The sequence below is a fragment of the Tenrec ecaudatus genome, chromosome 10 (genome assembly GCF_050624435.1).
Source record: "Tenrec ecaudatus isolate mTenEca1 chromosome 10, mTenEca1.hap1, whole genome shotgun sequence".
In the NCBI taxonomy this organism is placed as follows: domain Eukaryota; kingdom Metazoa; phylum Chordata; class Mammalia; order Afrosoricida; family Tenrecidae; genus Tenrec; species Tenrec ecaudatus.
In genome coordinates, this window is record NC_134539.1 from 36776947 (window position 1) to 36793908 (window position 16962).

Genomic DNA, 16962 nt, shown 5'->3' on the forward strand with positions numbered 1-16962 from the left:
TTCTCTTCATAGTCCTTTCCCATGAATCAATGCAGGCTGAGGCTGCAACTGGATCATCGGTCAGAAGGCACTTTCGAGCTTCTCTGACACCAGCCTACCATCTGTGAGCCACCTGGACAGTGTGCCTCCTAACACCGACACCTGCCCAACCAGGGCCCCTCCACGCTGGCCTCCCCCACCACCCCTGCTGGTCTGGGAGTCAGGGGTCACTGCCCATCTCTGGGTCTCGGCCTCCTGTAAAGAGAGGCCAGCCAGCCCCCGAGGCAGCGGTGACCAGAGCTCACGAGGACACCCTTTCAAAGGTGAGTGAATCATTAGGGTTCCCCTAGAGAAGGTGCAGCCTGGCTCCAGGACTCAATGTGTGGGGCCCGCCCACGGCCACTTCCAAACAGCACCCCTCACCCCTCACCCCTGCTGCGGGGCTGGGAAGAGCTCCCCGACGCAGCAGGTGGGAAGCTGTCAGGAGATCAGGTCAAGTCCTGCTCCACTGTCCACCCACAACGTCCCCTGCCTGCCCCGTGCTTCCCACCAGCCAGACCAGGGGCGGGAGGCCAGGCTGGGCTGTGGCGTGTGGGTGATCAAGTGCTGCCTAAGCGTTTATTTGCTCCTGGTGCTATAGGATGGTGCCATGGTTCTACGCATAAGCCGGCAGCAGACAAAAGGAACCATAAAACTGGTCACCCTTACACTTGTCTCGTACAACATAGCTTGGGGGTGGGGGGCGGGGAGAAATCAGCAGAGATGGCCAGATGTCGTTACGGGGTTATTGACAATGGCAACATCCCAGTTGGGACACCATATGCGACGAGGGGGCAGCAGCTGGGCAGAGGGGCTGGGCAGCAGGCTGGCCGTGGCGTGGTCCACACCGCTGCTGGGACAGCCGTGGATGTCCAGTCTCTGTGCAGGTTGAAGGGGAGGAGTGTGAGGAGCATGTAAAGCTCCTGCTTGCCCAACGATGCCCAGTCGCCTTTAGGGAGTGGGGTGCAGGGGCTACTAGTCTCTGGCTTTAAAGCCGATGCAGCAGCTGGAACATCAGCCAGAGATGGGAGATGTGGGGCTGTCGGCCAGAGTCACAGCGACGGCTGTGGACACTAGAGACTCTCGCCACATGCCTGCACTGCCCTGCCCTACAGTCGAGGGAGGGAGGCGCAGAGGGTGTGACCTGCCCCAGGTAACACAGTGAATTTCCTGGTCTCCTGATCCCAGAGCCCACCTTAGCCCAGGCGCTGTGGAGGGCAGAACCCGATCCTCAGGGCGGACGCATTTCTGTGGAGAAACAACCTAACGGGAAGAGAGGTCTGAAGTGGAACAGGCCACTCCGGGGGAGGGAGTGCTCCGTGGGAGAAGAAAGCAAGGGGCCAGCCAACTAATAACGCCAGGGGAGATGACCTCAGACCACCTCCGAGGGCCCGGGTCTCAGTTGTTTGAGCCAGACCCAAATAAAAAAAAATTTTAAAGATGGGACCGCTACCTTGCCTGCGTTCAGTTCCGAAATCGCTGCCAGAATCTGCTGCCGGGACCCATCTGTCTTGATGCCCAGCTCCTTCAAGTCGCCGTCAGTGAGTGTGAGAAAGGCTTCCATGTCCACCTGGGAGGAGAGAGGAGGGTTTGCTGGCCTCAGCTGGTGCGACGCTCCCACTCCCCTGCAGCAGGAGAAATGCCACAAGTGCCCAGAGAGAAGGGCCTGCCAGCTACCTCCCACAAGCCTACTGGTGTGGTTCTACTCTGCCACGTAGGGCCACCACGATCTGCATGCTGGTAGAAAGAAACCCACGCCCTGTGACCAAGCTAACGCCACAGTCCCTGCCACCACGCACAGAGGCAGGTGTGTCCCTGCGGTACTCACCGTGCCTCCCCCACAGAGAACGAGAGAAACGCAGACTGTGGAGAGAGAGAGAACGAGGGAGTAAAAGGCAGAAGCAACAGAGGCCAGAAGCACAGAGGGGGGAGGGGCTCTGCACTCACAGCCCTCCCACCCCTGAGCCCCCCCATCAGGACCGCTGCTCCCACAGAGGGGCGGGGCTCCTTGAGCCCACACCTCTGTCCCTCCAAGTCGGCTGGAGGAAGGGTATGCATGGCACGGGCACAGCAAGCCACCTGTGAGCCTGGGCATGGCCAGCTCAGTCTCAGGCACACAGTTCAAGCTCACACACCCCCGAGCCCCCTGGAGAGGCAGTTCCACCGCTGGCTGAGGAGGGGGCCTAAGCATACAGGCAAGCCTCGCTGTGTGCACATCACTGTCTAAGCGCGTCACACAGACCCAGCCATTTAATCTTCACCTTACCAGCCCCTCTGGAGAGGGCAGCGGGGGCAGAGATGGTTTTCTTAGGCGCTCCAATCATCACATGACTATTAGTGGATGAGCGGGGACTGGAACCCAGGCTGCAGGCTCCAGACACCCTGCTCACATCCACAGCACCACGTCCCCTTGCAGGTGCTGGGTGCAGCTACCTGATCCACCAGTGTCTCTCCTGAGTGTCCCCTGAGGGAAGTGGCCGTCTCACTGAAGTGTCAGGATGACTCCCCAGCCATGAAGGGACTCTGGCACCTGGTGGGGCTGCCCGGTCACCCGCCCCACACTCAGAAGTTGTCCTGAGAGACAATGCTACAGCCTCACAGGCAAGACTCCAACGGCAGGTGCAAGAGGGCACGGCAGGTGCTCAGCAGGTGCAGCGGGCCACTGTCAACGGGCAGGGAGGTTTCTTGGTAGAGGAAGATCCCAGTGGAATCTAAGTGCCGGGGAGGCAGGGGCCCAGTCTGGCATCGACTCTTTTCTGAACAAAACACCAGCTCCTCAGCTGGACCCCAAGCGTGACCGACCAGACACGGTGTTCTGTCTGCCCTGTGACTGGAGGCCATCCTGCACCTGTCCTTGGGGCCCACGGGCCTGTGGGGGTGCTTCCTTTATCCAAGACGGTGAAGTTCATGACCTCTTCCCTGGCTCAAACCACCTCCCCCATGTAACAGGCAACAAGCCTGGTAAACCGACCGCTCACCCTGTCTCTGCAGAGCTGCTGGGTCTCGGCCGTCCGTATAAATGGAGTCACAGGTGACCTCCTGAGGCCAGCTTGGCTCACTCGGCATCGGGTGATGTTCTCAAGGCTCTGCCCTGTGGTGGCAGCAAGTGCCTACGCTGTGTTCCTTCGATGGCTGACTGTGCTAGAGTACCTTAACCTTATTTTCTGATCCACTTGCCAGTGGGTGGGCACACGTGTCCTGTCTCTGCCCTCTGGGGGTGCTGCCAGATGCTCCTGTGACTGCTGTGTATGAACCGGCACTTGTGTGGACACAGGTGGAGATGTGTCCAAGAACGGAACTGCTGGGCACAGAGCAAGTTCATATTCGGAGGGACTGCTAAACCTTTTCAGTTTTTAAGATGTGCCCAGACGCGTGTTTATGAACCCCAGAACTCTCTCCGACAGACACTGAGCCCCGTATCTCCAGGCATTTAAGGTGACCCTTAAAGAACTGCTTTGGCCAGGCCTCCCAAGTCAGTTATTGTCAACAAAACTGTCCGCAGGACAGATAAACTGGAGAAAGTGGTGTGCTGAGCTACACAATCCCATTCGGGCAAACCACGCCGTGGGGCGCCCAGGATTACTGTGGACTGCTGAGCACACACCCGAACTCCTGGGCCGGCTCTGACACACGGAACCAGCAAGGCTTGCAGAACGAACACCATGTGTTTAGATGAGCTGGTTTCGTGGCGAGTGAGGGGTTGTGCTTTTTGTAATGAGATCAAAACTGGTATTCAGACAGAAGGAACATCCTTACCTCTTGCTCCTCAAAAATGGGCTGGTATTTCTCAAGGGACAATTTCTTAAGGATTCCAGTCAGCTCATCTGAGAGAGAGAGAGAGAGCACACAACCACATTTTAGGAACCCTGGCCAATGCAGCCGAAGAAGGGGCTTCAAACCCACGTACAGAGCAGCGGTGATCTTGTTTCAAACTGAGTCCTATGAGGAACCCGACCCAGCAGGCAGATTTAAGTTGTGCTCCAGTGAGGAAGGTGGGGGAGTGTCCTGAGCCACCTGCCAGCCACGCCTCTCTGCCCGCACCCTTGGTGTCTCCCCAAACCCCAGCCAGGCTGCAAGGTGGGGTGGTGGGCAGAGCCAGGCCAACCCCCAAGTGGGGAAATCACCGAGTTCTCCGAATAGATTCCAGCCACAGGACGAACATTCTACCTTCCTCTAAGGTCTTTACATGATTTCCTGACTGCGGATTTCTCAGCAAGTGCCGGCCAGCCCAGAGTGCTGGGCTCCCCAGAGAGAGAACTCCACAGGCAGGCGGGCCCCAGAGCAGGGTCAGCTGTCCGGTCAAGTGTGTGGAAGCTGCGGGCTTCCCCAGGAGGGCAGACCAACAGGGAGCGGGCAGAAGCTGGTCTAGGTACCAAGATACCAGAGCTAAGCGTTCAGCCCAACAAGAGACGGGCCTCCGAGGGGAGCAGGAACACCAGGGGCGACGCACGCCCTAGACTACCCAGCCTCAGGGCAGCATGTGCCCGGGAGAAGGCTCAGGAGGCAGGAGGGCAGGTGGAAGTGGAAGCGCCGTGGGGAGGACCGAATGTCCCGAGGAATGGACGGTGTGGACCATTCAATGGAAAACCATCTCGCTCTGTATCCTTTCACTCCTTTCAACCAAACCACGGTCACGACCCGCATCCGGGGAGAGGGCTGGAGGGCGTACGCGCATCCACACATTCAACAGGCATTTCCCGGAGCAGGTCCTGGGGATTCAGCAGGGGCGGAGGCAGTGGCCTGGGTGCTGGGTCCAGGCAGAGGAGGGAGGAGCAGGGCAGCTCGGGGTGTTTGACAGGGGGCAGTCAGGTCGCAGAGTCAGGAAGCGGAAGGCCCGAGCCGCGCACACATCTTGGGAAGGGCACCACAGGCAGTGGAACAGCCAGTGCAAAGGCCCTGAGGCGGGAGGGCCGGTGGTCAGGAGGCCTGCTTTCCTGCTGGTGCTTGTTCATTCGTTCATCCACTCAGCAGTGGCGACAACGGGTCTGACGCATGCCGAGGATCCCCCAGCAGGAAAGGTCCTCACCAGGAAGCTGTTCGGCGTGGCCGGGAAGACCTGATCACTAGGGAGAAGCCATTGGCCGGTGCTCAGCACCAGGCACCCTGTGCTTTCGACCACGGCCTGAGGCAGGCCCCACTCCTGCCCCCACTCGCAGGAGGGCAGTCAGCCACGTCTAGAGCGAGACCACAACACTTGTCCTCGGCGGCTCCGGGTCTGCCCCTCATCAGTGCGGAGTGCTGCCGTGGAAGGGCAGAGGGCAGTGGGCCCGGCTACGGGTCTCGGGAAGGCTGCAGGGGAAGGCTACAGCTACTGAGCTAGGACGTGTGAGACAAACAGGGTTCTCATGCCCGCAAAAGACACTGCATGTCCACGACGCCAAGCCTCCGCTCCTGCTTGCCCCCAGGCACAGCGCTCTCTCCACAGCCTTTACCCGGTCTTTCCACACGTCTACCGTAAAATGTACCAGCGCCGAGCACACGGCTTTCGATCCTCACTATGCAATACTCTTTCTCGTCAATCCCATTCAGCCAATTGATCCGTACAGAAGGCTTTCATTGATCTGTGCCCCGACTCTTGTGTCCACGGCTAATGAGAGGCGTTCCCGACGTGAACCCTGGCTGATGATCCCTGCGGATGTGAACACGCACGCCACGGCGCCGCGTGGGCAGCCGGGCCGGGTCGGAGGATGGACTTCACACCCCGCGAGACTGCGCTTCCTCCATATTCTGTGCCGTTCAGTGGAGTGGCTACAGACGTGTCCACACATTTAAGTGACTGAATGATTAGCATTTTCTCCAGCCCTTGCCGGGGTCTAGGCAATCCACCGAACACTACATCAGGCCTGATTGGAGGCGGCTGCTGACTGCCAGGGTGCAAACATCCCAATCGTCACCCATTTCAAACTGCTCCGGGATGGCTGAGTCAGGTGGCATATGCAGCAGAAACACTGCGTCATCTAGGACCCCAACCACACAGAGTTGAGAGACAAACCGCAAGAGAGAACAGTCATACGCCGTAAAAAACGGAAGTCTTTCCCTTTCTACAATAAAGATTAACCTACGTTTCCTAGTAGTACTTCCCCTTGCAAGCTCACACATTTTTATATTGAACAGTGGCTGTGCTTACTAGCTGGTCTCGCGTGGGCCACCGCATGGAACGGCTGGGGCCCCTCCGAGAGCCTCTACCTGTCCTTCCTCCTCACCCCCGCAGGAGCAGCTTGCTCCAGGCAGGTTAAGTCCACAGGTGTGTTGGGCATCGCTTGCCCTGTCCTCCTCCCCTGCTCCCTCTGGAAACAGCACCTGGCCCTTAGTTCTAGGAGCCACTTCTCGCACACTATGGTCCAGTGTCGGGAGGGCAGGCCAGCGCTAGAGGCAGACAGGTGCCAACTCCACACTGGCCCACGAGCCTGGTGAGCGACATGCCGCTACCTCAAGTCCTCACAGAGACCATCGAGCTGGTCTTGTTCATCAGGGGATTTCGAGAAACTACTTTCCCTGCTGGACTTGCTAATGAGTCAACAGGAGGGGAAGGTCAGCGTGAAGCTGCTGGGAGTAACCTTACCACCACTTGCAGAGCCTACCTGACAAACAGAGAGAAACAGTCTCGCAGCACCTGGACCCACCCATGCCTGAAGCCCACCTCAGACACCGCCAAGACAGAAAAACAAACAACCCACTGCCATCGAGTCAATTCTGACTCACACCGACCTTACACGGCAGGGCGGTACTGGGACTGTGGGTTTCCAAGACTGTCACTCTTTACCGGAGTAGAAAGTCTCATCTTTCCCTTGGCAGAGAGGCTGGTGGTTTGGAACAAGTGACCCACCACTCCATTTGCTTCCGTCGGCCGGAGTGAAGAGCGTATGGCTTGCAGCTCGGAGGCAGCTGGTGTGTTCAGAGGTAAGGTTCAGAGGCAGATATGTACCTGGGTGTCAGGGAGCATTTCCACAGGTGTACCGTTTGTGCAAAGGTGCCCTGGTGGCACAGCAGGTTAAGCTAGTGGCAAGGTGCAAACCCGCCAGCCACTCAGGGAGGAAGAGGAAGCCGGCTGCTCCTGTAACACGTTCCCCAGTTGGAACCCCCAGAGAGCGCTTCCACCCTGCCCCACGGGGTTGCTCTGGGTCAAAATGGGCACAGCGGGCAGTGTGTGTGTGTGTGTGTGCATGGAAACTCAGCGGCAAGCAAAAAGCCTGTGGGCGTGCTTCCCTGAAGAAGGCCTCCCCCTTCAGCACAGTGAAGGCACAGGCAAGGCGGGAGCAGGGAGGGGAGAGTTTGCTTAAATTTAACAGCAAAAACAAAACCCAACCTCTGAAGGCTAGAGGGATGGGCCCCTCCCAAGCCTCCTTGGGAAGGGAGAGCAGGGGGGCGCACGGCCCGGGAGACTCACCCTCGTCCGTGATGGTGCCACTGCTGGAGCCTCCGCTGCTCTTCGACTGCCGGTGGGAGGAGGACGAGGACACAGAGGACTCTGCGGTGTGGCCTTTTGGTGAAGGGGAGGGGGTCAGGGTGGGGGAGGTGCTTTTGGAGGTGGCTGACGCGCCCGACTGCGGCCTCTGGCTCATCTCCGGCTTCTGCGGAAGAGAGGCTCGTAAGCGGTGACCGTTTGTAAGCAGCCACCCCACACGGGGCACATGAGTGTGGTGGGGGTTTTCCCCGGCGGCCTTCAGGATTTTCTGTTATCGTCAGTCATTAAAGCATCATGCACCTGCTTAACGTTCTGTGAGCTCCCCACATCTGGGGTCTGGCGTTGGCCACTAATTTTGGTCAGTCTTTCTCTTAATGTTCCTTCTGACCCACCCTTCCTCCCTCCCCTTTCCTTCGGGGATTCCAATTAGCTGAGCGTTAGAGCGTGTGATAGGATCTCACCACGTCATCTAGGCTGTGGGTGTGCTTCCGTTTGGGTCATTTCTACTGACTTGATTTCAAGGTCACGGAGTCTCTCCTTGGCTGTGGCAAGACCACTGAGGGGCCCAGAGAGCCTCTCCTCATCACTCTGTCTGTGTTTGGGGTCTTTCTGACAGCAATGGAGCACTGCTGAAATCACCTGAGCGGCACTGAAGCGGTCTGCGTCCCCCACTAGTGCGTTGAGCATCCTAACCAGAGTTACTCTCCATTCCCTCTGTTGGATTTGAGTCTGATTCGATGGCGGCCTCGACTCTTGGGAGCATGCTCTTTCTTGCGTCCTTGAATGCTGTGTGATTTCTGCTGAAACTAGGCTTCTTGTGTGGGGCAGTGGGACTAAGGGGAGCAGGGCTTCTGCCTGGATATAGGAACCCCTTTCCGTTCGTTGGGCCTGAGTGCTCCTTCCAGCTGAATATATCCCAGAGTAGAAGAGACTTCTTTAGATTTTGCAAGGTTTCTCTCAATGAGCTGCCTACATCGTCAACAAATTTTTCCCTCTGCCTTGTCTACTGTTAGCAGGAGACAACTGGGACATGCCTACAAAATGCATCTGATCCGGTCCACAGCAAAGTAGCACAATCCTCTGGCTAAATTGGGGGGAGGGGGGAGTGGGCAGACATAAAACCTTATTTGGGGTGATGTGAAACACTGGAGGGATTCCCCGGAGGCCCAGTGCAGTACAGGGATGTCTGCACCCCTCCCTGGATGCGCACCCATTCACATATAACCCTGAGATCTCCTACAGCAGGCAATCTGACCTGGGTAGGCCATTCATTCATCCAGCTCGTCTTCTGCCACTGGCATGAGGTCAGGTGTCAGGCCGCTGTGAAACACCAGGACCCAGCCAGCCTGATCCCCCTAGCCAGCAGCTCAACCTATATATAATGATCCCCTCCCCTTACCAGAGGGTCAGAAGAACCGCCCGGGGAAGCCCAGACAAAACTGCCCAACTACAGACTCATGAGCTACATGAACGCTGTTGGTTTGAAGCCGCCAAGCTTCCAGGTGGCCACAGAGAGCTGATGACCCTGGCATGCCCACGTGGGCTTCCAGAGACCCAGGGGAGATGCTGATGCCGCCTGTGACCCACCCGCCCAAGAGCACCCCCCGCACCAGGCTCAGTTCACGCGCTAACTCCTGGGCACGCCAGAGCCCATGCCTTGTGAATGCATCACCATCGCAGTGAATTTGCCTGTTTCAAGCAAAGAGCGAAATCCACATTTGGGGAGGGGCTCATGCTGTGAACACGACGTTCCAATTCTTCCAAAGGGAGTCTCTGAACAGTGCTCCTGTCTCCACTGTGTCGCTGGGTCCTCCGACAGAAAGCCCACATCTGGGGCCTTGAAGTGAGGGCAGTGGTCCCTAACAGCCCTGGGCTGGACTGGCTGCAACAGTCTCTTTGGGGGCAAAAGACAAGATTCCCAGGCCCTGGCCTCTGAGTCTAATTCTGCAGGGCTGGGGTGAAGTCCAGCAACCTGAATCTTTAAACAGTTCGCCAAGGTGACAGCATCATGATGAGAGGATCGGGGTAACAGTAAGAGTCTCAGGTAATCGTTGAAATGGATCGTTCCCCTGCTTATTGTTTCCTGAACGCACCTTTCGACAAAGTCAATTTCCTTTCATCGGAATAGACTTGTATAGAGAGTCTGTATGACAGATGTGTCCAAGCAAGGTTAAGAGCTCATACAATTTTAACTCAGATCTAGCCTCTCTATTTCCAACACGGATTAAAGGGCGCTAAGAACATCTAACACATGTGAGGTCATCAGCATAGAAACAAGAATTTTTAGGCAGCTTTGACAGAAGCCAACTCTGTCAAAGTCCCAGATTAGCAAACTGACTGTACTACGTGGTCGTGAGTTCCCCAGTAGCAATGGCAAAAACAAACAGATTAGCAGACTGACTTCACTACGTGGCCACGAGTTCCCCAGTAGCAATGGCAAAAACAAGCAAACAAACAAACACAACCAGTTTTATCAAATCCAACCAGGTCTATATGACTTACTGTCCAATGAAAGAACATGCATGAAGCTATCAGGGAGACAGGTTTTTCCTAGCGCTGAATTCTGAAAGCAGCTTACTTCAAAACTCAAACTCGCTGGTATCAACCCAGCTCCAACTCCCAGTGACACTGTAGGAGTGAAAGACCTGCGCCCGGGGGCTTCCAAGGATGTCAGTCTTTACAGGAACAGAAAGTCTTCTCTTTCCTCTATAGAACAGCCGGTGGGTTTGAAATACTGATCGTGTAGTTAGCAGCCCAACACAGAATCCACTAGGCCACCAAGGCTCCTCAGAAGCTCAGTCGCATGGCCCCATTGTCCAAGCACTGTCTCTGTGGAGACGAAGATTCTCCTGGCGTCCGTCACGGTGCTCTCGGTCGCCCTGCACGCTTGTGAAGGCTGGCCGGGGAAAAGGAGCAACGGGGACCACAGAGCACTGGCGCTTTGGGATTACAGCGTGGGCAAGGAGTGCCCACAAGGCCAGGGGCTGTCTGGAAGATGGATAATCTGTTTGGGGACAAGCGTAGTCACTAGGTTGCTTATTAGGATGAATGGTGAGACTCTGGACATGGCATCAGAAGAGACCAGTCCCTGGAGAAGAACATCTGTGGTAGAGATATAGTCGTTCGCCAATTTGAGGATGAAGAGCGAAGGGGTGGAGTCTAGCTTGTCAATCAGATCATAGGCAACAAGGCCTCTGAGTGGGCATGGCCTTTTCCTGAGAATTCTGGGAAATCCGGTACTTCCTCCTTGGAGGTGGGAGACTCTGCTGGCACCCTGGAAGCCATAGCAGCTGACAAGACACATGGACCCACCCTGATGCAGAGACCCCCGCCAGCACTGAGATGTTTCCAATGACACTGGATCCGAAGACTTTCTACCCACTGGCCTGTGATCTACAATCGGCGTCATTGCATGTTTCATGCGTCTGAAGAGGATTTTATAGATTGGTATCGGACATATGGGTTAATATCGGACTTATGGACTTGATCTGGACTGGGCTGGGATGTTTTCTCAAAGTTCAATTGCTCTTATATATAAATCTCTTTCTTATGCACATATGTGTGTCCATGGATTTGTTTCTCTAGTCCGCCCAGACTCACACAACATCATACTTGGTCAAGGGGAAGGGAGCGGCGAAAACGGGGCGATCCCTGAGATGGACTGACACTGCAGATGCAACAATGGGCTCAAGCAGAAGGGCAATGGTGGTGATCCCCTTGGGGGGCATGCAGAGCCCCCACGAGTGAGAAGGGATCCACAGTGCCTGACGAGACAACAACGTTACCCAAGTAATTCTGAACAGGATGCTAATGTGGACAGAGAGGGGGAGTTTTGGGAGCTAAGTATAAAAAGAACAAACACACTAACAAAAAACCCCAAACCTGCAGCCGTTGAGCTGATTCGTACTCATAGCACCTTATGTAGACTCCCCAAGGTTGTACATCGTCTCTGGCCAGAGCAGACAGCCTCGTCTCTCTCCCAGGAAGCGTCCTGTGGGTTTGAACCACTGACCTTGCAGTGAGAAGCGACTCTCTAGGACAGAGGAGACCTGCCCCCATGGGGTTTCCATAGCCACACATCTTCACAGAAGCAGAGGCCACACCTTTCTCCCACAGAGTAGTTGGTGGAGTTGAACTGCCCACTGTTTGGCTGACAAGCAACATTTAACTGTTGCAGCACCAAACCGTGTGGGCCTTATTGCAGAAGGGCCTCTGAATGCTCCAAAGGGCCGCGGAGCCCACAGTGGCTGGACAGAACTAAAAATTAAGAAAAACATTCTTCACTCACTGACTCCAACATCCATTTTGGGAAGGCCTTCTTGTGTGCAGGGTCCCACCAAAGGATGGGCTCTCTGGGGGCCTAACGCCCCAGGGTGACGGGTTAGGACACCTGGACAATCTGCCGCCACCGCCACCGCTGCCGCCGGTGAGGTCCTCCCTGCACTGGGGGTCCTCTGGGAGGAAGAAATGAGCAACTTGGCATCACGGGGGGGGGGCACCTGGTGGTGGGGACCATGAAGCTGTCTCACATGCCCTGCTAGGCATCCACAATCTGGGCTCAGCGAGCAGAGCATTAGCCCATGAAGAGGAAGAGGCTCAGGAGGTGGAGGGGACAGAGCCCCAAGACGCCAGCCCAGAGCACCACCTGCAAACTCTGAGAGTTACCAGAGAGCTGACTGCAAGACGACCACAGCCGCAGCCGTGGGGACATGGCGTCCAGACGATGCTGGCAGCAGTCCCTGGCTCATACTCACACAGGGCCATCGGGTTTTGCCTGCCAGAGACCCTCCTTCCACTCCCCCAGTGCCACGCTTTCCTCTGGGGCTCAGTACCTGCTGTTCTCCCACCATGGACCAGTCTTATGGCCCTACCCCCAGCCCCGACCCCATCTGAGTCCAGATGCACAAGGTGGAGGATAGGAGTCCTTCTCCCAATGCCCAGGTGGCCCCTGGAAGGAGCCTGCCTCGAACCCTGTCCTCCCAGCTGGCCCCCCACCCATGTCCCAGCAGCTCAGGGCCGGGCCAGGAAGGGATCCGAGTGTAAGCGGAGAAGAGGCACAGAGCCTCACCTTGCTGCCAGACATGCTGGCCCCTGCCGGGGAGCCGAGGAGCTCCAATGGGCTGGACGCCGGCGCTGGCCCCACAGGGCTGGATGGCTGGCTGGGCTTCTGCTCCGAGAGTCCAGCTGCCTTCTTCCTCTGGGCAGCAATTTGGGACAAGACACTATCCACGCTGCCGCCTGAGAACAGAAAGGGAATGGTGGCAGTCGGGGGCAGGGGAGGGGGGCGGCTAAGCTGGGCTCCCTCTTCTCGTGTGCCTCTGGGCCAGGGCTAACTGCGGGGAAGTCTGCATGAGAACTGGAGGTGACAGGGAATTGGTGGCCACCACGCTCTGAAGGACGTCCTGTGAGGCCACTGCCTGGTCAGGTAAAGCCTACGGCACCGAGGTCGATTCTAACTCATTGCAACCCCATGGTGGCACTGCCCCGTCGGTGTCCGAGACCAAGTCATTGCAGGACAGAAATCCTTGTCCGTCTCCTGCAGAGCAGCTGGGGGTTCCCCGGCCTCCAACCTCAGGGTTAGCGGTCTAATGAGTAACGCACGACACCGCCCAGGGCGGCAGGCCATCTTCACCTGGCCCTGTGTGAGGTCCAGGGCCTCTTCCAGCTCCCAGCCCTGCTGGCTGCAGGACACAGAGACAGCGCCCTCCGCCCCAACACCCAGGCTGCTTAGCGACCGCCCCGATTGTATCAAGTCCAGTCCCATGGGAAATCCCTCACGCCAGAACACTGTGAGTGGGGAGTGGGTCTGCCTCCCAGGCTGGCAGCTCCTCTCTGCTCCCCACATCGAGCTGCAGCCCAGGGATGTGGTGAGAGAAGTGGGTAAGGGGAGACCCCCGAGCTGGGAAGGTGCTGTGGGCAGACCCTTATCTCTCACCTGGGTACAGCATAGAGGTCCCTGCACCTGGTGGTGCTGAAAGGGTTTTATAGGTGGAAACGGGCAGAGCAGCCTGGGCAGCAAAAGTGTATAAAAAGCCTCAGAAATACACAAACCTATTGCCCCAGCCACCCCGGAATTTGTGTTCAAGAAATCACATGGCAAGTAGGCAGGTTTGTTTGGACAAGGGTGCTGCTCTCTCTGTGAGACCCAAAGCCTAGAAACGGCCTCCAGGGTCAACGCCGGGCACCGGCTAAGCCACCAGCGAGACTGCACACCAAGGGAGGCCATCCAGATGCTAAAAGGTGTTCCAGATATCTGTGCGCCGTGGGGCCAATGCACTGACGACATGGGCAGGGGCAAGTTTCAAAACATTCTGGGCCTCAGTCAAGCATGTGGTTCAGTGAACTGGCTCTGCAGTCAGGCCATTTGAGCCTGGGTCCTGGCTTTGCCTGCTAATCACTTGTGTGATGCTGGGCCAGCTAGCTAGCTGTCTGAGCCCCGCCCCCTCACCTGCAGCACTGAGAGGAGAGCCTTCCGGGCTACTGGGGTACTGAATGAGATCACCCACAGGCGGGTCCTGGCACCACGCCGGGCATGTACTCAGCGCTCGGTGCATTACCATTTTGCTTCTATAAATATTGATAATATGCACAGAAAGACTGGAAGAGACATCAATGATGATCCCTAATGGGTAAGATTTTTTTCTCTCTCTTTTTGGGGGGGTGGGGTGTGGGGGTGGGATGGGGGCCTTCTTATTTCTCTGGGCTCTCAGGTTAATCCTGGACAACCTCAGGGGGATCCAAAAACATGCTGTAAAGTGAAATAATGACGGGGAACAAGTGTGAGAGTGCTGTCACCAGCTTGCTGTGTGACCCTGGGCAATCGCTGGCCCTCTCGGGGCTGCAGTTTGCTATCTGTCCCATGGACGCCCGGCTCTCTGAGGTCTCACCTCCTAAGGATACCAAACCTTCCTGGGGAAGTTTTACAAGAAAACAGCTTGTGGATGCTTCCTTCTTCCTCCCTCCCAATCCCCTTCCTGCAGAGAAAAGGCATAAACGAGCCCCGAGGAGTGATGTCGCTAAGGGCAGTTCCCCAGGTGGCCTCCAGCCAGAAACCCACCTGAGCGGCCGTGCAGCTCCCCGCCATGCCTGCTAGCACCCCCGGCGCCGCTGGAGCCACCTGAGGAATGAGGCGAGTGGTTGAAGTTTCCAGAGCTGGCAGGAGACGCTGGGCTCCTCGAGAGGGTTGGGAATTTCACCGGCCTGATAGGAACCTGCAAGGGTGAAGTGGGTGATGCCATCAGGCTCTGCCCTGCCCAGCTCCAGGTGCCATGACACTGTGTGGAGAGACGCTGGAGCTCCGCTGGCCCAATCCCCTGCTGCCCCCCACCGCACAGCCTGGCCAGCAGTGCTCAGCCTGTCCGAGGTCACTGTGGAGGGTGCCCTGTCCATCTGCTGACAGCCCTTTCTGTAGACAGTTCTCAGGCTGAGCCCCCTGGGCGGCACCGTCTCCCCACCCCAGGTGCCCCGGGGCCCAGCCTCTCCTGACTCATAGCGACCATACAGGACAGGGTAGAACTGCCCACACTTACACATCCTTCTCCTGCAGTGGCTGGTGGGATCAAACCAATGACCTTTTGGTCAGCAGCTGAGCACTTTAACTATTGCACCAACTTGAGTGCCAAGAAAACCTGCTCTATCATGCCCTGTGAAACCTCAAAGGACTCACATCACAACCAGAGCAAAACCCAGCCCCTTGGGTACTGCCCAAGCCCATCTCCACAATACTGCTCCCATAGCCTGGACATGCCTGTCTTGTCCTCCCCGGCCTGGCTCCAGGTCACCACCTCGAAAGCCTTCCCCAGCACGGTCCCTGGTGGCCGGTGCTCCGGGTCACGTGTCCCCTTCTGGCCCAGCCTCCCGCTGCTGCAGCCACACCGAGCCTTCAGGGTACTCAGAGCATGTTGCCAACTACCTACCGTGTCTGAGCTCCCGCCGCCCGCAGCGTGGCCCCTGCTGGCTCTGTGGGGCAGCACCGTCTTTATGGGGTCTGCCTTCCCATTGCGACAGGTCCGGGACCGATCGGAGCTCCACAGCTCAAAACTGGACGGGGGCAGGAAAGGGGGGATGACTGCCTTCAGCTGGTCGCTCGGGAGTCTGGTGAAGGGGGCTCCGTTTCGCAGCTGAAAAAGACAGGCCTTGCATTAGGCAGAGCCCGAGAGGGCTCCAGGTCTGCGGGAGACTCAGATCTCCCAGCTTCTCTGAGGACACCCGCTGCCACCCACCCTTCCACTGGGGCCAGAAACCACGGGGGTCCTCAGCTCTGTGTGCAGGCCTGCTCTGCTCCGGTGGCAGTGGGGCACAGCAGAGATGTGGATGGAGAGCTGCAGGGGGCAGGGAAGGGAGCTCAGGAGGCTGGGAGGGCAGAGAGGAACATCCAGCTGGGCCCAAAGCACACTGCTGGCCAGACCCAGGAGGACGACCGGGTGAGCACTTTGGGCGGGAGGTGGAAAGGCCTGAGACCAGAGGAGCAGGCCCAGTTTGGCAGAAGCACAAGGAGGTAGGCATGACCCGAGCTGGGTGGGGTTGGTTCAGGAGGAAGGGGCGAGGGGCTGGTGGCCCAGCTCCCCCGGGCTACTGAGCCCCACCTCGCATGGCGGACAGACGTTCTTCCGTCAGTTCACTGTGTTGTGCGACCCCCCCCCATGACGATGAGTGCTCAGAGTCAAGGGAGAGCGTTTAGTCCGTAGGAGCTTTAATTAAGAAATGACCATGAACTCGGGGCCAGATGGAGCTTTGCGGGGAAGGGCGTCCCACAGTCAAGCCCGCCTCGGGAGCCAGGCAGGTGGGCAGCTCTGCCCGATGGCTGCAAAGGCCCACTCAGCCGGGTGCCTGGCCTTCCATCTGCCATAGGCAGCCAGACCAGTGCACTGGTGCCCTCTGTGGGGCACAAGGTGTCAGGACAGGAGCACCGTGCTGCAAGTCCATGAATGAGGGGCTGCCCCTCTCAGCACCCGCACCTGGCAAATGTGGGGGGTCCTGGGAGATGCCCAGGGACCTGGGGGCAATTTCATTAGAGGCAGAAACACCGTTTATGGCACTCATTCCCTTGACCCAAGGACTCCACGTCTAGGCGGCTGTCCCGAGGAGACCATTAGGCAAGTAGGGGACGCTGAGGTCAAAGGGACCTGCTAAAACCGTTTTAAAAAAAAAACCCCAACCTAGAAACCCCAAAATCAAACAGGGCACAGCCACCCCGTCTCGTGCAGCCACGGAAGTATGGCATGCTGAAGAGCATTTGGGTCTGACACACGGGTCCCCTGCCTACAGAAAACGGCTCCTCAGACAGGCCGTCGCGGCTGTGATCTTGGGGAAGCAGGTCACCAGCGCTGTCTTTTGAGGCACCTGCAGGCCAGTTCAAACTGCCGGCCTGCCCCATCAGCCAGTGGGTCCGCAGGCTTGGCTCCACAATTTCTAGCTAGAGCCCTGGTTCAGCCTAGGCCCAGCTCCCCTCCTGGCAGCTCCAAAGTGGGGTCTTAAGGTTGCGGGCATGGAGTCAGTCCATCTCCAACCAGGAGGCGCTCATTGCAGAATGTGAAGTG

The 16962-nt window shown here is 57.5% G+C and overlaps 1 protein-coding gene across 1 annotated transcript in view; it reads right to left on the reverse strand.

Moving 5' to 3' along the window:
- The window catches only part of ANKS6 (ankyrin repeat and sterile alpha motif domain containing 6), a 43234-nt gene that overhangs the window by 4612 nt on the left and 21660 nt on the right, over nt 1-16962 (reverse strand). Inside the window, exons 9-14 of the mRNA XM_075560210.1 lie at nt 15340-15543; nt 14481-14634; nt 12492-12661; nt 7406-7589; nt 3775-3842; nt 1472-1588 (exon numbers count right to left, since the gene is read on the reverse strand). Coding sequence (XP_075416325.1) covers nt 1472-1588; nt 3775-3842; nt 7406-7589; nt 12492-12661; nt 14481-14634; nt 15340-15543 — 897 coding nt within the window. The remainder of the gene's footprint in view (nt 1-1471; nt 1589-3774; nt 3843-7405; nt 7590-12491; nt 12662-14480; nt 14635-15339; nt 15544-16962) is intronic.